Consider the following 23,053-nt stretch of genomic DNA (forward strand, 5'->3'; position numbering starts at 1 on the left):
GTAGAATAAGTCTATGCCTCTTTTATGTGTAGGCAATTCTAGAAAGTTCCCACAATACTTTCATGATTTAACTGAGACACATGGCAACACTTCAGTTCTGTGACTGGTGAGGTATGTCACTAGGACATGACTGACAGTAACAAACCGATCTGCTTTCCAGGAGGGTCACAAAGTGATCCTGGAAGAACAGAGGCAGGCTGGAGGCTATGTGGCCGAGATTTGGTACATTCTGACAGCGTTTCTCATTTCTTGACTCCCAGGTTTTTTAGTGGAGGAAAATCCAGGGGTATACATAGCATATTGTTTCCATTTAATTGGAAAGAGATGGTCTACATGTAAGCACAGAAATTTCAAGAAAAATAGCTGGCTGACACTCTCAAATGTTTTGCCTATGCATATAAACAGGAGGTGTGTGCTATTTTTGAAAACATACTTCTTGGAAGTAAATTTACTACTTAACCAACTCATAGAATCTCCTCACCAAGGGCTCCTTGCAACAATGAAATCATGGTTATGGTCTTCCTCCATTTCTCATCAACTCCACCTCCCCCCCAAAAAAATCCAATCATTGAACTGAAATATCAAAATGAGAGATGTTTTTCCCAACAAATTATGTGTGCAATATAAAATCCAAAATGAAGATTTGGTAAATAAGACAATTTCAGTCTTCACATGGAAACAATTTTTAAAAGTCAAATAACCTCATTCTCAAACTACACTTCTGAAACTTCCTTCTTTTCGTACAAAGGTTGTTTAAAAGTCTAACAATGCTCAGAAGTGAGCATGCCTGAATTCTACACAGCCCAAACCCTACTTCTCTTCCACAAACATCACCCCAAAAACAAGTCCCAAAAAGAAAGAAAAGGTACTTTTGGGGCTAACTCCATGGGGCACCAAAATAAGAGATGGATGGTTAAGTGACTGGAGGGCAGCTGTCATCCTGACTCCAGAAAGGTGACTCACTCGCAAACTTCCTTTGGAAGAGAAGCCAAGGCAGCCCCACCACCCCAGGTGACCTCCGACAAATAAGCGACCCGAAATGTCACTGACAGGGCTAAGTCTAAGGACAACGAATATTTTCCTTTAGAGGAAGCCAGAAGTGGAGGAGAGAGTAAACGGTATGATGTCTAAGGTCTCCTGTACTAAAACCACAATTCAAAGGCTCTAAGGAGAAAGGAAAACTTGCAGCTTAAGATCCCAGTGTTGACCATAACCTAGCTCTCTGTATGTACATGTTACCAACTGATGAAAACAGTTAAGCTTTGGTTTTTAGAGTAATTTTTTGAAAGCCGCACTTGAGATATTGTAATATATAATATGTCTACCACAAACTGGTATCTGAATGGGAATAACTTCTCATTCAGGAGTCAATGATCCTAAAATCTAAGCTATTTTATTTTTCTACTTAACAGTGGGGCAATTCTCAGGAAACCAGTTCTCCACTTAACTAATCCTAATTTCTCACTTAATTTTGTGACTCCCATATAGTATTTTTTCCTCCCTACCAATATTATAAAAATCCATCCAAAGTTTCAAATAATGGACTATAATGGACAGTTGAAGGAATCTATATGACATCTCTAGAATTATTTTTCAGAATAGCTGAACATAAGAATAGTATTGCTGTCAAGTCTCAAAATTATTATATAAAATTTCTAAAATTATTATATACTTACACTTTAGTCAATTTTTCAAGTACAATTCGTCTTCTAATCTGGTTCTGAGAACTTGAATCTATGAGCGGAAAGGTGGGATCACCCTGAATCACATTAGCAAAAAACAAAGAAGAAATGTGATTTTATTTCTTATTTTAAAGAATGGAGAATCACCACAAATTTAGGAAACAGTATTTTTCTTAACCCCAAACTGGTAGTTTAAGAACTAAAGATAATACTTAAAAAAAAAACAATTTTTAATAAAATGATGACTATAAAAGTTCCAGTTATCAAGGTCTGCTTTATTCATCTTGGGAGGGCTCACAGCCATCCTAGGCAGAGATGAACAGCGACACTAACATGAGCCAAGGTCCTTCCACCTTTATGTATCTGCCAAGTATCAGTGTCTTTCCCACTTTAGCACAAAAAGTCATGCTTGCTGTCCATGAACACTTATGTATTCTCAAGCATAGGGCCAGGTGATCTTTTACGCAAATAAAATTTATTCCTAAATTTTGAATAAAACTCTCTTTCTAATCATTACATATATATTCCTAAATCTGACTTAGAAATTCCTAGTAAAGAAAAAGATTTTTATGGTAAAACCCAAGATAAAATGATCCAGGCCTTCTTCACATTGACTAGAAGTCTGTTTGCCAATCCATCTTCTCAGAGCCACGGCCCTAAACAAAGTGTGATCTGGTAGGGACTTAAGACACTGAGTTCACTCCTCCTTAGAACAGATGAGGGCACTGAGACTCTTCTAAGGTTGGGTGAATGGTCTAAGACCATTCAGTAAGTCTGTGGCAGATCTTGGACATTCTCCAGGATTCTCCTATAAAATATGTTCCACAGAACATAATTTTCTCCAAAATTCTTCCAGTTTTAAAGCGAGGACTGCCATTTCTGCTATATTCTCAGTCTCACAGATGAATAAAATTAAGCTCATACTTAACATTCAACTAACTGATGCACATAAAAGAACAGAATTTAAAAAGCCTCTGCTGAGATGTTAATATATGGGAAACCTTTCTCTTGCTGAAACCTTTGCCCTGCCTTTCTGGGCCATCCCTACAGAGTACAACAACAGCCCCATCATTTATAAAAACTGCACACAATCCTGGCAGGCTGTTGCCAAAAGGCAAGAACTTTCCTGGAGCTCTTGGGGGCAGCCAGAAGCATGACCTGGGGGCAGAATCAAGCAGGGTTCAACTAGATTTAAAAGGGAAAAAGACAGCACTCTGGGGGCCCAGGAGTGTTACTGTTGTGTGATCATCTTTAAGTTGAAGAAACAAAACAAAAAAAAAACCACGGTCTCTTAAATTCCTCCCTCCCTCCCCCCCATACCTGACAGCATGAGTTAAGACATACCTTGTCTGTGGTTTCTGCTTTGGAGGACTGGTCATCCAGAACATATTTTCCTCTATAGAACTCCCTAATCCTTAAATTCAAAGCTTCAGTTTCTTTTTTTAGGCTCTCATAACTTGGCAGGGGGCGAATGGCAGCGTCTGAGCCACTGAACGGCAGAGACTGATCCAGGGTGTTCCGAGATACCTGTTCAGCAGTGGGAATGTGACCCTCCAGCCCTGGAACTAGGGTATCCTTGTCCTTTTCTTCATGCTCAGCCTGAGGAGCGGATGGTGAGGCTGTCAGAGGGAGAGGCACATAGTTCTCACCATATAAAAACTTTAATGTTTCTTCTGTCTTCCACTCCACCAAAGTCTCTTTGAGGGCTTCAAACAAGCCTGCTTTGGCTTCAGCAGGATCCACCTGGACTGGATTGGAACCTGACGGGGCAGGTTGATTCAACTTTGCAAATTTCTTCCTAAAGTGTTCTGCTCCCTTTTTGCTTATGCCTACCAGAGTTATCTGTGAACTATCACAACTGTCTTCAGAATGCTCTGAGGTTTTTGATTTTTCTGAGGAAAAATCTGGGGAAACACAGATATTTTCCTCTTGTAAACAAAGGGCACAAGCGTTCGCTTTCTCCTGGCTGTCTAACATACACCTGTTCAATTGCTCGGCTAGGTCTCTGTCTTGGTGTCTGGAGCTGGCCTTCTGGCCAGGCCTCTTTTTCAGGATGCTTTTTGGATATGGCTGCTGCCTTCCAGGGGTCGAATTTGGTTTGTTTCCTGGTAGAAGAGAGGAAACAAATCCTTGCTCATCATCGCTGCTACTATGACTGTGGGTGCTGGAGGAACCAGACTCCTCCTGGCTTCTCGACCGGTCAGGATTCTCAATGTCCGATGTCTTAACAGCCTCATCACATAACCTGACTTCTTCGCCAGAATGACCACTGGTGGGGGCAAGGTGGAAAGAAGAAAGAACAGACTCACAGCAAAGCAGGCTGAGCTGCTGCCATTTTGCAGTTTTCTAAAGCAAAGAGTTTTGAATGACATGCTAAGAAGTGGCCAGGACTTAACTTGTAAATCTTTACATGTGCTTTTCAATGAGTACTGGGATAGATTTTACTTCTATTTCTTTTGGTTTTCACTTTGGAGACTCTAATTACTAGTTTCACAAAAAATAAAAATATCAGAACCATTTCATTTAATAATTTAAAAAAACTAAAAAGGGTAATTCAGACACACAAAAGATGATCTGACCACCACAGCCAAGGAAATGGAAAAGTTATGAGGAAGAGGCAGTAATTAAGGGCTGTTTTACCGAACAGTGAAAGGCAGCACAGGGAAGCAGCTCAAGAGCTCCCTTGGCCTGGCTTTATTCCTGCTTCTGCCCCACTTGCCATGTGACCCTCTGAAGGGTCATCTCTCACCAGTGCTCTAGCCTACATCCCAGGCCAATGAACCATACCAATGAAACCACAGGTCCAGTCAAAAAACAAAGATTCAAAGATTAAGAGCCAGAGAAAGGCAAATAAAACAAATCTCAGAATTTGACAGTAATGCCAATAACAAAAGGAGACATTTTCTTCCTGTGTTTTTGAAACTTTGCAAGAGATCTGATAGAGAGATTAAGAACTTTTGAGTTTGTTGTTGGGTATTTTTTTTTCTTAGGAGGACGTGCTGTTTTTGCAGGGGACAGCCAGGAATGTACTTTTTAGTCATAATTTATCCCCAAACCATGCTATTGACTATGTCTAAGGTCAAAGGAAAAATAAGTGAGTATAATTTGGTGAAATCTAGAATCATTTCACCTTTAACAGTTCAGGAATCAATACAAAAATCTTCAGCTGGGAGGTGGCAGTCATGTTTTTCTATATTACTTTAAAATTCCATGTTAAAGCTATATGAGATTAGATAAAGATCTCTAACCCACTCAATCTCCATCTAGCTAGCCTCTGGGTGGTGACTAATAACCAACCAGGATTGTGCTTTTTTCTGAGGGTGGGGAGGTCAGGAGGTCATGCAAGGAACAGGATGGTAAGAGTGACACTCTAAAAAGCGGCCATAGCTTGGTGAGGAAAATGATCAAAGATTAAAGAAAAAAAATCCAGGAATCTAAAGCATTATTTCAAATAATTACATAACTGGGAAATCCCTAACTCTAAATACTGTACATTTAGATTTTTAAAAACCTTTCAACACATATAATTGGAACAATCTATTTAACAAAGACCCGCAATACACAGGATGGAAAGAGCAGGAGTTCTGTTTGTGTCAGATTTCAACAGGTTCAATTAAGACTTCCCAGGTAGGAGCAGCTGTTCACTAAATCATACAGAGCAAACCGTCCTGCTAGGGCAACACAAAAGAAAAAGCTCAACGGGTCCAGTATTCATTGTGGAGCACAATGGGGCACTTCCATAATGCATCAGCACAGGAAATCAAAGAGCTTCTATCACCTGGCTCATTGCCAAGGCTTCGAACCATGGCTGTACTGCATAGACAGGATCCAGATTCAACCATACCTTTGTCCTTCCTTTAGCAGCTGGATGTCAGGAGGTCTACGATCAAGATAAAGAAGAGTTTTTAAAAGGTGATACGGAAGAGGACATACATCAATCAGTTATTAGTATTCATTTATAACTTTACACAACATGGTAAAGCAAGAGACCTTCCCCTCATGGGAGACAGGGGACAGTATCTCCACTGAGTCAGAGGAAAGGGCCAGGCACATCAATCTCTTATTGAAGAAGCAGAAAACGAGCTGATGGTCCATCCATAAGCCCTTGGCACTTTTCACATGGTTAAGGAGCTTTCATAATGTAAATACTAGTGGTTTAAAGTCTAATCTACTTGTTTTAATTATGCTATTTAGAAGTAAATTTTAATTTACACTTGGACTCTTGGCTAATGAAAACTTCCAGCCTGATCAGAAATTACAATAACAAATCCAAACAAAAATATGAAACTATAAGTTTTAGAACTATACAAAAATAAACACATAAAAGAGATGTAAGAGTTAGGATACGTAGTTCTTACAGTACTGAAGACACAAACTCATTTAATATATCCAAGGACCTATTAAGCTAAAAATAATGCAACATAACTTGCAGTTAAAATGAAAATCTAACTTTCCACTAAATGTCAAAATCAAATATCTATGACCTAAGAGTATTCGTAATAAAACAAAAATCAACAGTAATCAAAACCAAACTTTTTAAATTTCCTAAGATGCTCAGCGCTATACTTTCCCATGGGAGTTAAAACTTTTTTTAGAATTTTTTTTTCATTCCTTAACTACTAGTGTTTAAAATGACTATTCTTTGCACCTCATTATGTCAAGAAATCAGGGAACACAGTCGGTCAGTCAGTGTACTAAAAGAATGCCAATAAATCATCCCAAGAGGAGGATCTTGGTTTCCATTGACCTCTAACTAATTATGAACTTTTCTGGTTCTAAATAATCCAATTAGGTCACAGTAGTAGAACATTTATTGAGAGTTTAAAGAGACCTTATAGGTCATCCAAATTACCCCTCCCCCCTCATTTGAAGATGAGGAAACTGGTCAGAGAAGTTAAGTGTCTTCCCAGAGGTCACATGGGTGACAGCAGTAGTCAAGACTTGAAACCACATCCTCTGACTCCAAATCCATATTCTCTCTCTTACACACACACACACACACACACACACACACACACACACACCCACCCCTTAGATACTTAATAAACGCTTGTTGATCGGATGACCTGCTCACTTGCCACATTTGGCCAAGCCTACAGCTAAGTCTCCTGCCTCTGTTCTGTGCTCTTCACTCACATGGTCACCAATCCTTATTCTGGCTCTCATCACCTCCTATTCATCTATGACAATAGCCTCCCAGCCTCCAGTCTCTCCCTTCTCCATTCCACCCTCCTGTATAGAAAATGCCAGGTTGTTGGGGCAGCTAGGTGACACAGTGAATAGCACACCGGCCCTGGAGTCAGGAGGACCTGAGTTCAAACCCAGCCTCAGACACTTAACACTTACTAGCCATGTGACCTTGGGCAAGTCACTTAACCCCAACTGCCCTCCAAAAAGCAAAAAAAAAGCCAGGTTGATATTTCTCAAGTGCAGGTTAGGCCCCTGCTCAAGAAATGCTAGTGCTCCCCAATCATCCCTAGCTTATAATACAAGTTCCAGTGTTAAAGGATCTAAATGCCACAATTTTACCTCTAGTCTATATTTCCAGGTTTATTATACCTTATTTTTCTTCACATGCTCTATGATCCAGCAAAAAAATGATCCAAAGTGGCTCCCTTTGCTGCTCCTTGTATACAATATTCCATTTTCTACCTGTGTCTTTGCCTAGGCCAGAGGTCCCCAAACTTATTTGGCCTACCACCCCTTTTTCAAAAAATAATTATTCAGTACCCCCTGGAAATCTACTTTCTTTAACTCTTTAATGTTTTTTTTTTAAATCTGCCTCATTTAAAAAAAATAGGGTTTTTTTTAATGATGCATCTTAAATTTAATAATCTATTATAGATTTGTGGGTTTTTTCCTGCATTGAAATTCTGATGATACAATACTGTATCATGTAACCATGTTGTATCATATTATAAACAAGTGCACATATTATAAACATGCACATATTTCTGCCATTGCTGAACTTCCCAACAATGCACAATATGCTCGACTGCTAAAGCTTGCTTATTAAGACCTGCTGGCAGTCTTGACCACTGACTGGTCATAACTTGCAATTCATATGGTCATTTGGAAAATAATGTAATCACTATGGCTTTAACTCAGTTAAACAAAGGATGAAACGTGTACAATTTTCCAAAATTTTCATATCTTCTCATCTTTCCTTATGCTTCCACTGTCCCCTTATTTTTATTCAACACACCTCCAATTGCACTCGAGGCTGCTACTGCCTCCCTGGATCGGTCTAGCATCTACCAGGGTGTGGTATGGCCCACTTTGGGAACCGATGGCCTACATTATCATCCGGGCTTGGAATGCACTCACTCTCTCTCCTACTTTGTCTCTTAGAATCCCTAAAATCCTCTAAGGCTCAATTTTAAGTGCTACCTACTAAAACAAGTCTATCTTAACCCCTCTATTGCTACTTTTATCACCCCCTTCAAAAATTAATTTGTGTGTATGTGTACACACACATACAACATGTATATATGTGCATGTGTATACACATACCATACAAAACATGTATATATGTGTATATCTATATATACAAATATATATATGTATGTGTATATTAAACCAACCACACTGTCTGCCACATACAGTAGTTGTTTAATAAATGTTTGATTAATGAATATAAAGCAGTTACTTTTTTCCTAGTACTGTAATAGTCTCTGGTTTTTGCTTATTAAAGGAAAAATACAAACTTGTTCTTGTGCTCAAGGAGCTTATTGGTATCCCAATCATTGAGAAGTATAGGAAAGGAAGGCACTCTCTCCCTTCCTCTTTGAATCTTGTTCAAATGCCACTTCTATAAAACCTTCCCTGATAGCCTCAGAATAAAATGAGTTCTCTCTCCTCTGAATTATTTTCTGAAAAAAATCATGAACTGCCTCATAACATCTCATCTTAAACCGTTATTTAAATATTTTATTTTATTGTTTTTTAACTCTCTCCATATTTAACTTCCCTCTTAGATTATAAACTCCTTAAAGGCAGACATCAAGTCTTAGACTCTGATACATATTAGATAACCAATAAGTATTGGTCGATTTTAATTACATTCTAAGGTAAGGGTTCTTGATCTGAAAATTCATCAACTTTTTTTTTTAATGTTTTGAAAACTGCATTTCACTATAATTGGTTTCTTTTGTAAGCTGATGCATTTTATTTTTGTGTATTTAAAAAAACATGATCCTGAGAAGGGATCCACAGGCTTCACTAGACTCTGACACCAGTCAAAGGGGTCTCTGACACAAAATAGTTAGGAATTCCTATTCTAGGTGATCTGCAATGTAAAATTAGAAATATTGGGCTAGAGAATCTCTAAGGCTCTATAATTTTTAAGGTTTAACATGAGTTTGGGGAAGACATTGATGTCGGGTATCACTGGTTTGAGAAAAAAAGTAGTTGGAGGTGGAAGAAGTATTTAGATGTAAAAAGGAACAAACATTAACACCAAATGGGTCTGTGGGGTGAGAAAACTCCCTAACATGTTTTTGAAATGACTCAAAAATGGGAATCCCAAAGCAGATCACAGAAGAGCAAAACCAGATCAAATCAAAACAAGGATGAGAAAAGAAAATATACTAATGAACTACTGAGAAAGGATGAATAAAAGTGTTTGCATCCTACTAAGAGAGAGCAGCTGGTGTATTCTGAAAACCCTTATTTTACCAACAAAATAAGACTACAGAGGTAATAGAGGCAGATGCCAACAGTCACGGAGGTAATCTTGCTGTAAAATTTAAAAACTCTACTCCAACTATGAAATGATGACCTGGAGGCCTGACTTTATTGTAGTAAGATTACAAGAACAAGAGACTGACAGTACACTCTTAAGGCTGCAGGTTTTGGAGTCTTTAAGCAGCCATAATAAAGATGGAGGAATAGAGAAGCCCAAAAGGAAAGTCATCGTGAGAGTAAGAGTTTACACTATTTTCTCTCTTCTCTCATCTTTGTACCTTAATCTTGTCATAAGATTGATTCTCGAGGATCCAAAGTTTCTTATTTCCCTTCCCCCAAGTATTAGAATTGTCTCATATCTTCTTCCCTTTAGCAAAACTACCACTTACTGAAGCCATACTTGCATAAGGCAACTGACATTCAGGCATAAATGAGACTGAATTTGCAAAATAGAACATTCTTTACCCAAATGGTAAAATGTGAGGAGAAATATTTTTGAGTACAGAGCCTTCTCTAAGCACTGTCTGGTCCTCAATCCACCAAGGGGCAGAATAAAAGGTACCAATCTCACAAGTTTGTTCACACCAACAAAGTTTTCCTTCATCAACAGACATTCAATAAAAACAAAGAGAACTTATTGGTAAAGAATAATGAAATCATGAATATATTCAATTCATTCACTCCATACAGATTCACTGAGGGCACAATAGGAAATTAAAAAGATGAGTAAGACTTAGATCCTTCCCCCTAAAAGCTTACAATTTAGTGAAGGGGATTATATATAAGGTAGGACATAAGTACCATGAGAGAACACACAATGCTATGGAAGACTGCAGAAGGAAGACACGGATAGCTGGGGTCATCATTTGAGCTAGGTTCTAAAGGATAACTAGGTTTTAATGGGGCAATATATCACAAAGTCAGCAAAGCTATAAAGCGAAGGATACACAGAGTTTGGTTGGCACCCAGGCAAACAGCCTAGAAAGCTAGGATTAGGCTAGACTTTGAAAGTCTGTAAACAATGGACATTACTCAGGAGGCACTGGGAAGTCACTAAAGATCTCTGCACATGGAACTGATAATGAGAGTCATGTTTTAGGAAAATAAATCTGGTTGTGGGATCCAGGAGGTACTGACCTGGGGAAGGGGTCAGTCACTCGACTAGCATTTATGAAGAACTTACTAGGAGGTAGGCACTGTAGTAAGTGCTGGGAAGAAAGAGAAGATTCTAAGTAGGAACCTGCCAAGAGACTACAAAAATAGTCCAGGCTAAAGACAGGGTCTAAGCTAGGGTGTGAGCCATGAGAATACCATCGAAAGGAAGGGATGGATGCCCCAAACACTGTTGAGCAAGAATTCACAGGCTGTAGCAACTAAGTGGTTAACAAGGGAGAGGGAGTAATCCAAAAAGACTGCAGTTGGGAGAACAGGGGCCCTATTCATTTTTTAAAAGGAGGATCAGAGGAAGGACCTTTTTTTGGTAAGGGTGGAAGAGAGAGCAGAGAAGGGAAAATATAATTACTCTGTTGAGAAATGTGTCAGCAAATGAGGTCTTTAACTCAAGAAAAGGTTGGGAGTCCGGGGGAAGACAAGAGTACAGGGCCATAGACACAGTGTGCCCACTGGGCATACCTGGGCCTCATTCTTCCCTTTCTACCATCTCCTGGGTTATTCTTTGTAACTACTTCTGAGACCCATTAGGGTAAAATTCCTTCATACATCCCATCTGGGTACACTTGTAGAGAGGACGGAGAGGGAAACACTGCACATTCAAAAAAAAAGGAAAGAGCCTTGAGACGCAAAACTCTTCGCAAGTGGAAGGGAATCCAGAAAAGTGAGTCTTGTAAGGGATGAGAAGTGTTGCTTCTTCTGAGAAAGGATGGAAGGACAAATAAAATTTCACAGAAATTGTGAGACTAAGGGACAGGAGGTTAAGGTTTGATGACAGCTGTTGGTCAAGAGCTATTTAGGCAGGTTTCAGAACAGTCTGTAAGGATGCTGAGGGATTCCCCAAAAGGGCAAAACTGAGGCAAGGACCAAGAACGGGAAGTAAATGCCCTACATATAAATCATGCCAATCGAGTTAATAATCTGGGGTTAGAACATAATTACCTTAGGAAACCAATCTTCAGATACCATCTAAGTGCCCTCTTGATTCATTTTTTTCTGCTATATGACTTTGGTTTCTTTTTTCTTTAGATTCCAAGTCAAGTTACTTTTGACAAATTTCAACCTTGTGTCTGCTGAACTAAGGGGAGAGATATTATTCTATCCAAGACAAGGTGGGCAAGGAGGAGAGCAGAGTGTTCCCAGGGGACAGCTGCAGTGATGACAGAGGCTGCCTCAGGCCCCTCAGTGAAGGAGATGAGCAGGTCAGGGAGTTGGGTGAAAATTGAAGATTGGGAAAACTGAGGGAGGAAAAGCTGTGACTGCAGATCCCCTTTCCACCTGGAGTTTTCTTTTAGTTGAGTGAAGGGGTCAAAAAACACCATGAGGATAATGAGCAGGATCAGTAAAAGGTGGAAAGGGAGTTGTGGCCACAAAGGAGAAGCTCAGATTTAGATTCTGAAGATGGACTCTTCCAGGGCATGGCCATACAGGTGGATGGCATGTAACCAGGACTATCAATACAACTGAATTTATACAAGAAATACTTAGATTTTCAGATATGCACCATGATGACAGCATGCTGAGATATGCTGAAGAAACAGGGGTAAAAGGAAATTACATTTCTCCTTTTGTGTCAAATAAATGTTTTATTTTATGTTTCCAAAAAAGATAAGGGTGTGACACCTTAAGTGGATCATGAAATTTAGAGAAGGAGCTGGAAGACACTCTCCAAGGCCACCTCGTGCCACCTCCTCATATCACAGTGGAGTAAACGAAGGCCCAGGGAAATGAAGTGACCTGCCCAAGGTCACCCAGAGAGTCAAGCTCAGGGGCAGAATGTACCCCAGCTCTTCTGACTGTCAAGCTTGTGCTCTGTCCACAGGACCAAACTGTCTTCCTCAATTTATTTCTAAGGAGTCCAGCACGATTTCTACAGGAGGTTCCAAAAAGTCTTAGCCCAGTTTTTAAGTTATTAACACACCCTTTAATTACTCCTTTCCCCACCTGCTTCCCCACTATGTTTCTAAGAGTGAAGGAGCAAGCACTCACCTCCCTCCCTCTGTCAACCTACCAGTGAGGGTATTCAGTATGGCAGAGGTCTTTTATGGTGTTAGCAACATCTAGACCCATTAACAGGTTTTTCCAAGTAGGAGTCCAAGTACTTCTAAAGTGATGGGTTTAGATTTCCATGTAAAACACTTGCATTTGCTCTGCTAAGAGGGGCTTTATGTTTTAGAGTGAACTTGACATCAATTTCTATAGCATCTATGATTTTGCATACACAAAATAAACCAGATAATCTTTTTATTCAGGGAAAATTCTGTTCCACTTTTGCTAAAAAACTTGTCTTTCTACTGCATGTCACATGCCCACAGTACGGGTCAGGTAGGGATGCTTATATTTCCTTCTACCCAGTTTAAGTTACCATGGGGATAGTTCTAAGTTCAGTTACAAATAACAACAAAAATACCACAAGAAGACTTATAATCTGGTTCATCTGAGATATTAGTATTCTTATCATCATTCACACAATATTGGTAATATGACTTTGAAATAAAAACACTTAAAAATAGAAACAACCTCCTATTCCACGGAAACTTTGTTACTGAAAAAGTTTTGCTGATGCTCCTTACCCACCAAGTGGGGATTTTTCAAAGATGAGTGGGTACATATACTAAATCCTCTTTTTGAAAACGTTTCTCTACACTGAGAAACAAATGGAGGGTTTGTTCAGGAAGAGGTTATAGAAGCTGTCTTACAGAGGTTTGTAGCTTCCGCACCTCTAAGATGACACTATATTTATTGTCAAGAAGCGATAAATGAAAACCCCCTAAGCTGAGCCTCATGATACACCATACAATCCAGGCAGCATTTCTCATTCCTACCACTTTGGCTTTAATTTAGAACTGGAAGGGATCCCAGAGGTCATTTAGTCTAATCCTCCATTTACAGGTGAGGAAATCGAGGCCCCAGAGAAGTCCAATGACTTCCCAAAGTCACATGGATAAGTCCGTGAATTAGGGTTTGAACCCAGGTTTCCCAACTACAATTCAGTGCTCCTCTCACTGCTTAACAGTGGCAGATCTTTCCAATCATGCTCTCATTTCCAACACTTGGCTTTCCTTCCTAAATTTAGCTTGTGATTTTCCAAATGATAATTCAACATCATTGGTAGCTTACCTGAAATGAAAGCTAATTTTTATAACAGAAGTTTCCTTCCCCTGAAGAAAGGTGCTCCCCCTTGCCTTGGGCATCAATTCCCCGTCAGTCATTTTTGTCCCGCCACTTGCACTGCAAAGAATTCTAGATTTCCTCTTACTCTTAGTCTTTCTAGCCTAAAAGCCCCTAAGCTGTGGACTTTCACTTAATTCTGAAACGAGAGTCTTCTCTCATGGGAGAAACATGAGTTTACTTTGGTTTTTTTTTTAAGAAAAATTTCATTTTAATTGTTTCTGGTAAAAATAACTTATTTCCTTATCCAGAACACTAAGATGTTGTCACCGTGCGTCCTTCACAAACTCTGTTCTCAGCAGTGAATCTAATCAGGTCTGTGTGTTGCCTTAACTTGGGTTTAACTTCTTATTTTATATAGTTAAAAAAAATAACACTGTGGTGCCATCAACGAACAACAAAGTCTCTTAAACAGTGTTGATCAGGCACAACGTGAAAGTCTGAGCACAGAGAGGAAGATGAGGGCTATGTCCATTACGTTCTGATGGAAGAAAAAAATTCTCTGAAATTCTGAAAGTTGTTACTTAAAAGAAGCTAGTCAGCTCTTTATTCCAGGGGTGTCAAACTCAAATAAAAAGGGACTGGAAAACCACAAACAAGCATTATCTACATTATACTGTATTTTTTTTTTTGGTTAAATATTTCTCAATTATCTTTTTTTAAATCAAGTTCAGTCACCCTAGGGAGACCTGCAGGCTGCAAGTTTAATGCCTTCTGTTTTACTCTATACAATGTATCACATTACAACAATTTCTCCCTTTAAAATTTCATTCACTTTTGCAACACTTAGATGTAACGTGCAACATTTAACAGACTGCCAGTGGCTTTAAGAAATCTGTGAAACGAATTAGTTGATAGTTTAAAAACAAATATGGAGAACCAGTGCCCTCTTGTGGATTTGAAAGATATTACAGACATGGTCCCTGTTCTCCATGCTGGTGTGGAAAGACATGAATGATCACAGGTCCAGGCCAGGAATGAACAGTGGGGGAGCGTCTAGACCAGAGGTGTCAAACACCACACGGATAACAGCCCCAGTGTGTTGAAAGGTCACAGTCAAAGGCTTTGCCAGGAGAGCACAAGGTCTGACACAAAGATCCTCCCCACAAGAACTGAGGGTCTCCCTCCACACAGGGAGAAGGCTCCACAGTACTGGGCCTTTGTTCCTGAATTTCCCGCCTTACACATCCTCTTTCCTTCTGACCTACTTGAGGCTACTCTCGTCCTTTCTTCATGTCCAAGATCCATCCCTAGCTTTCTTCATGAAAACCTCTATTCCCCCTTCTCTGGACTCTGGCAGCATCTTTTAGACACAAGCTAGTGCACACATCCGCCCCATGGGCAGCCTGAGGGCAAGTCCTCCTGCTCTGTCACATGACACACGCTTATTAAATACCTCCTGCTTACAGTGCACTGTTCAAGGCTCGGGCATTTCCACAAGCACAATGAAGGGATGGAAGGCAGGTGTCCTCCACACCTCTGCTCATGACGTTGCCCCCCACCTTTCCTTCTCATATTTCTGAGAGCTTCCTGGGGAGATCAGGCCACCAGTGTGGCTCTTGGAGGAAGACCCCTGGACTGGAGACAGACAGTCTGGATTCAATTCCAATTACATTTTTACTAATTGTGTGACCTTGAAAAACGGACCAATAAGTATCCATTAAGCTCTTACAATGTGCCAGGCATGAGCGTAAAGACAAAAATCAAACAGTCAAGAAGCTTGTATTTCATCCAGGGAGACAAGCACATATAAGTATATTTTAAAAACAAGGTAACTGCTTGGTGGGAAAGCTCCTAGAACCTGGAAGGATCAGGAAAAGTGTAAAAGGCAGCACTAGGGCCAACCTTGGAAGGTCAGGCAGACAGGGACCAGGGAGGAGAAAAGGCATTCCCTCTATGTGTGTGACACAAGTTAATGGCAGCCAGGGAAAGCCTGTGCTGGTGAGCTGACCAGGCAGGGAGAAGGTAAGGTTTTGCTGCAACACTCCCGATTCCATTCCTGAATGGGGATGGTGGCTGAGTGGGGGAAAGGGAATAGATGGAGTAGAAGTGTTGTGGGGTTAGGGACAAACCCATCTGCCGCCTGACCAGAGGAGCTGTGGGTGAGGCTGAAGCGGTGCGCCTCAGTGACAAGCAGGGCTGGATTCCTCACGAGGAAAAGGGAAGATCAGACAGGGCTGGGTTTACAGGGGAAATAGGAGTCTTATTCTGAACACCTCTAGGACATCCACTCAGAAACATCCAGGAGGAAGCTGGTGACCCCAGCAAGGAGATCTGAAGGGAGCCGAGGGCTGGATAAAGGTTTGGGAGTCACTGGCATAAAGGGGTCATCTGCACCTTAGCCCCCTGGGCCTCCCATCCCTCACAAGCTGGTCTGACCTCACCCTCAGAAGCCTTCTGTGCACAGCACCCCCATCTCCAGTCTGCTCTCCACGCTCGATTCTGAGGATCTCACTGGTCCTCACCCTTACAGTCATCACTCTCTGCAGGTGATTCCCAAGTCCCACTAACTTCCTGTCAGACATCTCCCCTGACATCCCACGAGCATCTCCAACTCAACATGACCAAAGCAAAACCCAACTCCTTATGCCTTCACTCTGCCTCTGCTGCCCTGCACACATCCTTATTTTTTCTGAGGGTGCCATCCTCCTGACACCCACACATACAACCTGGGAGAAGCAGCCTGGCAGAGTGGAGACAGTGATGGGCCTGACCTTGAAGTCAGTGAAGCCAAGGGACCATGAACAAACCTACTGTGACGCTCATTTTCTTCAACTGCAAAGTGAGGCTCACACAGTGCTCCCCTCTGAGGCGCCCCACCCCACACTAACATCAGCCTAATCTGGCCTCCTCTGACCTCTCACACCTGGAGTGGGCTCTTCTCCAGGCTGGCCTGCCCTCATCACTTCTTCAATGAATTTATACCCAAGCTTGCTTATTGATCCCCTCCGCTCAGTCTCCCTTTTTTTCTAATCCATCTTCCAAACGATCTCCCCAAGTCACAGGAAGACTGGTCACTGATCTCTAAAAGACACAGGCATCCAGAGTGGGATATGGCAGCTGAAGAAAGCCTCAACTGCTGGATTGCAGGAAAGAGGCCAAGCCCCAAACAAGGAGGAGGGACCAGACCCTCTCTGCTCTGCCCCATTACACCTGCCTGGGGGCCTGGGTTCTGTGCTAGGTACCACGCTCCATCCTCCCAGGCTACATTTTGGGAAGGACACTGGTAAGGGCCAAGAGAAAGGTAATGAGGACTGACTAAATAAAGTAGAAGGCTTTAACCTGAAGAAGGCTCAGGTGGGGCCAGATACCTTTCTTGAAGGATTTAAAGAGCTGTTGTGTTTAAGAGGGAATAGCCTTGTTCTGTCTGGCAGTAGAGGGCCGAACCAGAAGTAATGGGGACGAGGGGAACTACAGAGAGGTTCCTGCCTTAGGCCTGATGGCAAGAAAGACTTCCTAGCAATGACAGCTGCCCTCTAGGAGGACAGCTTGGGAGACCATGGGTTCCTCTTCACGATGGGGTGTGTGTGTGTGTGGGGGGGTGTCTTCAAGTAAAGGTGGGGCATCTGCCTATCTATCAGGGATGGGTAGAACAACCTGGGAAGGGAGGGACCTTATGACTCGGAAATTCTATGAAAATGCAACCTTACTGCCCTGCTCCCTTTGCCTCTAGGATAAAATATGCATTCTTTGGTCTAGCTTTAAGCCCTTCCACAGCATGGCTTCCATCTCCCTCTCACCAACCTCATTACTCTGGCTCCATCCTCCCAAGCCATTTGCCTGGTCCCTCCCTTCAGTGACCTCTCTTTGAGGCTCAGCTACCACCACCTCTGGGAAGGCCTCCCTCAGTTTCCCCCTAGTCAGGGCTCTCTCCCCCTCCTTGGCACACATTATAGCCTCAAGAAGAATAAGGCTCCTTGGGGCAAGAACTACTTCATTCCTCTTCTGTATTTATTTCCATTGCCTTGCCCATAGGGACAACTGATCTATGCTAATATCGTTAATGATTTCCTTGGTAAATTGTAAGTACTTAGGATGACAATTTACTCAATTATAGAACAGAAAGACCACATGGAAATTCCTGACATTTGAGACAGAGCTGAAGAGAAGTTAAATGGCTTTCCTCAAAATTCCATAGCAAGGTTTTAACAAAGAGCAAAAGTTCTTGGAAGACAAGTCATCCATTCAATGGCACACCCCATCATATCGGCCATGCTCGACCCAAACACAGGAAACATACTGGAATGACCACGAGTAAGCCCTCAGTGAGACAGTTTAAAACCAAATTGCAAGTTAAAGCAATGAATTACAATTAGGAGGCTGCACAAATATCAGTAGTAAACAACTACAGCTTCAGGGGCAAGATATGCACGTTCAAACCAATAATGGCCAAAAGCTAACATTTTACCTCCTGATTTATAACATTTTTTAATTAATTAGAAATTAACTTTCTAATTGGTTAGAGGCTAATTCTAATTAACCAATTAAAAAGTTCAATGGTTTTCCTGTGTTTCTTATATTAAAAAGCTTTCAGATAAAACATTTGCCAAGTCTTCACTATTCTCCTAAAGAAATAAATCACTTTAAACTATGGTTTAAATTACCTTTCTTCTTCTCGAACCCACAGCGGACTTTTGGAAATCTGAGCTTCAAAGTACTTAGATGCTCGATAACAGAAATTGCTGCAGAAAAACTGAAGATAAGAAGGGTATTAAAAAGCACTTTTTGCATTTTCATTTTTTAAAGTTTGCTTAGCTTTTCTTTCAATCAATCAATAAACCAATAAACATTTATTAAGCATCTACTATGTGCCAGGCACTGGCTAAACTCTGGGCACACAAAGAGTGCCCTCAAGGAGCTTACAATCTTTTTTTTTTTTTGCTTTTTGGAGGGCCATTGGGGTTAAGTAACTTGCCCAAGATCACGTGGCGCGCGCGCGCGCGTGTGTGTGTGTGTGTGTGTGTGTGTGTGTGTGTGTGTGTTAAGTGTCTGGGCTGGATCCAAACTCAGGTCCTCCTGACTCTGGGGCCAGCACTCTACTCGCTGGACCACCTAGCCGTCCCAATGAGCTTACAACCTAACGAGGGAGACGACAAGCAAACGATCTGTACACAGCGGGCTCTACACAGGATGAAGAGGACGCTATTCACAGAAGGAAGGCACTGGACCGAACAGGGGCTGGGGAAAGAGGGCTTTTAGCTGAAACTTAAAGGAAGCCGGGAGGCAAAGATGACTAGGGAGAATATTCCAGTCATGGAGACAGCCAGTAACGATGATCTTGAAATCAGAAGACTGAGTGTTTGGTTTGGGCAACAGCCAGGAGTTCAGTGTCCCGAGAGTGAAGAATATGTGGCGAGAGTACGCTATCAGGAGCTTTGGGGGTATGAATGTTATGAAGGGCTTTGAAGGCCAAACAGGATTTTACATTTCATCCTAGAGACAACAGAAAGCCCCTGGAGATTACTGAGTAGAGAGGTGACATAACTGGACCTTTGATTTAGGAAAATTACTTTAGTGGCTAAATGGAGGACAGAATGGAGTAAGAAGAGACCTGGGGCAGGCAGACCCACCAGGGGTACTGTAACAGTCCAGGTATTTGGTGAAGTTCCAATTTAGGGGAAGCACTGCCAATTTAAAAACTTTTTTAAAAAAGTATTTCTTGCTTTACTTACATATGTGAAATATTTATAAGTCACAGCAAAAGGAATGATATTTATAATGATTTAGGAAAAAAGTTTAAGTGATTTGATCTAGAATTTTAAAAATTATAATTTTTAAGATCATGGGATTTTCTGTGGTATGCTTCCCCTTTTGTCAAGTACAAGGTAAAGTAAGGTGTTCACGTTCAAAATTCCAAATCTATAATCACACATGAAATGATCTTTAAAGCCACCACAAGTAGGTGCTTTGAGGCTGTTGAAAACAGTCCTTAAGGCTTACCTTTCTTTCAGTTATATCATAGACTCTATTTGTTTTGGTAGAAATCCTATACTTCTGTTTTGGCACCTATAAAAAGAATAAAATAACAGTGACTAAGCTATAGTACCCACTTCACTTGCTTCAAACTACCTTGCTAGCTACAAAAGCTAAGCCTTAATGTCGTCAGCACATGTATTAACCAACAATGACTTACGTTTCCTAGCTTGTTGTGACATAAGGGATAACCACAGAGATGGATAATGACTCGTTCTTCCACGACATCCTTGTAATGTGCAGATGTAATCTGCTTCCCCTGCAGGGAAAAAGACATGAAGTCTTTACCAGGACTGGACCGAGTATATTCTTACACCTTCAAAAATATACAGAAAATACTTTTTTTGCACAGAAGTCTATAACTTTTCCCCATATCCCTCCCCAGGTCTGCCAAATTCTCTTGAAGACAACAGGCTGAGGGAAGGGGTGGGGAATAAAAGTAAAAACCTCAGCTAAAGGCCCTGACATTCCTGCCAGAAAAGCTTAATCCCACGGGTTGAATTAAATATCTATGAGGCAGTTATGGGGCCAGAGGATGAACTGAGGAATGAGAAACTATCAGGGAAATGAGGGGGCATATTAAAACATACTGACCCCAAGTCAGCAGACCCATACTTTAAAGGGGTTAGTTCCTTCTAAGCAGGTAAGAACAATAATTTCCTATTTACACACAAAATGGTTTCATTTTACAAAGTGTCTTCCACCCAAGGGAACTAGGGGGAAAGAGTTCTGTGCTTTCCCTGTGAGAAGAACACTGAGCCCCCGGCTTTTCAACTGCACTCACTGCAGAATTACTAACAGTAGCTACATGATTAAGAGTGTTTGCCCAGGCATCTGACAACTATCATGCCATAACATTTAAGTACAAATATTTAAAGGTCTCGGATTACAAACTTCAAAATCTGCAAACACCTACAGATTCCACGAGGAATTTTTCCGTAATGTCTTCTTCCAAAAGTTGTTCAACAACACGCAAGGCTTTCCTCTCATATTCAATTTTCTTTCTAATAGCTGCCTCCAGTTCAGCTTTCCTACAGTGTTTAAAAAGATAAAAAGGCTGTTACATTTATAATTGTCATTATTATCAATTGTCTTTTCACTAATTAGGTCAGCAAAAGACCTCCCTATTTTGCTAACAACACCATTTTGCCATAAAAATCCACATCTTTGGGGTAGCCAGGTGGCTCAGCAAGTAAGAGCACTGGCTCCAGTGTCAGGATGACCTGGGGATCAAATCCGGGCTCAGATACTTAGCACCACACCCAGAAATAACTGGCTGTTTAACCTTGAGCAAGTTACTTAACCCCAACTGCTTAAAAAAAAAAATCCACATCTTCCATTAAAAAGAGTAAATATAACTATATGGGACCATTAAATTAGTGGCCTGTATATGAAGACTGGAAGTACTTAACAGCAGGTGCAGAACACACCAAAAAAAGAAAAGCAGTAAGAGCTCGAGAGCTTTTTGAGATCACAGGACTGAATCTCTCGTCTTGCCCTCTACGTCTGAGATTTTCAGCTCAGAGGAAGCCAGACCTTAGGAAAACACTGGAAAGAGTAAATCTTCCTTGTATGTAAAACAAACCTTTATTTATTTTTCTTTTTTTACTTTTTGGAGGGGGAAAGGCAGGGCAATTGGGGTTAAGTGACTTGCCCAAGGTCATACAGCTAGTAAGTGTTAAGTGTCTGAGGCTGGATCTGAACTCAGGTCCTCCTGACTCCAGGGCTGGTGCTTTATTCACTGTGCCACCTAGTCACCCCCAAACCTTTATTTCTATGAAGTTTCAAAAAGTTGATGTGATTGGGGTAAGAGTTGGGGAGAGAGGAGAAGCATTAGGCAGCTGGAAGGTTCATGAAAGGCAGGCTGACGGGGTGGTACCTGGGCTTAGCTTTAAAGGAAAGAGGTTTCCCAAGGATTGGAGGTAAGGAGGGAATGCTTTCAAGGCACTGAGACAGGAGATGGATCATGGGACATGGGGGACATGGGCATCAGCGAGAAGGGCAGTTTGGTTGGACTGGAGAGGAACGTGAAGATCCCTCCCTTGGGTTTACTGGCCTTAGGTCACCTTCACTCCTTCCTCCTAAAAGCCATGAGCATTCACTCCCTCTCATTCCTCTCTTCTACACATTAACAAACTTGTAGCAACACGGCTTCCAGTCTCATCATTCAACTAAAACTGTTCTCTCCAACAATCTCTTAAATTGCTACATTTCATGGTCTTTTCTCAGTTCTATTACTTCTTGAGCCCTCTGCAATATTTGACACAGCCGACCATCCATAACCCATGGATGGTCTCTCTTTCTGGAATTTTCAGGACAATGCTGAATCCTGGTTCTCCACCCAGTTAGGCAGCTTGGTGTTACAGTGGACCTGGAACTAGACTCAAATCTGGAAGACCTGAGTTCAAATTCAACCTCAGATACTTACTAATGGTGGGACCTTGACCACGTCCCTCCCTCAGTTTCTCCAACTTGAAAAATGGCAATGGGGAGGCTAGGTGGCACATTGAATACAGCACCAGCCCTAGAGTCAGGGGGACCTGAGTTCAAATCTGGCCTCAGACATTTAACACTTACTAGCCTCGTGACCTTGGGCAAGTCACTTAAACCCCAACTGCCTTGCCCTCTCCCCTCCAAAAAGCAAAAAAAGAAAAATAGGGGTAACAATAGCACCCACTTCAAGGGATTGTCATGAGGATCACATGAGCTAATATTTATGAAGCCCTTCACATAGTCCCTGGCACAGCCAAGGCTATAAAAATGCTCATTTGCTTCCCTTTCCCCTCCTATTCGCTAGATCATCATTTGTGTCTTGGCCCTCCAGTGGCTGTTCTCCAAGGCTCTGTCCTGGTCCCCATTTCTTTCCCTTCCTTCTCTACACACTCTACCAGCAATCACGGGTTCCAGTATTACCTCTCGGCTGATGACTGGTGGATCAGTCTGTCCAGCAGCCCCTGAGCCTCTATGATGTTAATGGAATAGGAAGATCTTCCCTGTTCATTGATAGGACCATGTGACCACATGTCCCCTTTTCCCTTGGAACAGGAGCTGTGCTCCCAGGTCTCAGGTATTGCAATCACAGCGGTGCTACATCCTGAGTCACACAGAGCCCCCTGGGGGAGGAATTTGCCATAAGGGGGAGCTCGCTTAGAGGAGGCTTGCTTGCAGGAAGGCTCTCACACCTTTTGGTACTGATGATGCCTTCTGGCTCTGAGCCTACCCTATATACTGGGAGGTTAGTATTTTACTTTGGGGGGTTCGCTTAGGAGAAGGACTTTTTGAGTCCCTGGATGGGACTCTGAGTAGCAGTTTGTTAAGAGGGCCTCCCCCTCCCCACAACTCAGAGGTTTGTGCTCTCCCAATCCGGGGGT

At 41.6% G+C, this 23,053-nt stretch overlaps 1 protein-coding gene across 1 annotated transcript in view; it reads right to left on the minus strand.

Annotated features, from left to right (window-relative positions):
* LOC138165474 (putative RNA polymerase II subunit B1 CTD phosphatase RPAP2) overlaps positions 1–23,053 on the minus strand; it is a 74,967-nt gene that overhangs the window by 46,373 nt on the left and 5,541 nt on the right. Inside the window, exons 3-9 of the mRNA XM_069093835.1 lie at positions 20,599–20,713; positions 19,843–19,941; positions 19,650–19,715; positions 18,314–18,402; positions 5,527–5,562; positions 3,027–3,951; positions 1,677–1,759 (exon numbers count right to left, since the gene is read on the minus strand). Coding sequence (XP_068949936.1) covers positions 1,677–1,759; positions 3,027–3,951; positions 5,527–5,562; positions 18,314–18,402; positions 19,650–19,715; positions 19,843–19,941; positions 20,599–20,713 — 1,413 coding nt within the window. The remainder of the gene's footprint in view (positions 1–1,676; positions 1,760–3,026; positions 3,952–5,526; positions 5,563–18,313; positions 18,403–19,649; positions 19,716–19,842; positions 19,942–20,598; positions 20,714–23,053) is intronic.

Source organism: Petaurus breviceps, unplaced genomic scaffold (genome assembly GCF_028583685.1).
Source record: "Petaurus breviceps papuanus isolate PSGF00001 unplaced genomic scaffold, PetGlider_PUasm1.0 209, whole genome shotgun sequence".
NCBI lineage: Eukaryota > Metazoa > Chordata > Mammalia > Diprotodontia > Petauridae > Petaurus > Petaurus breviceps.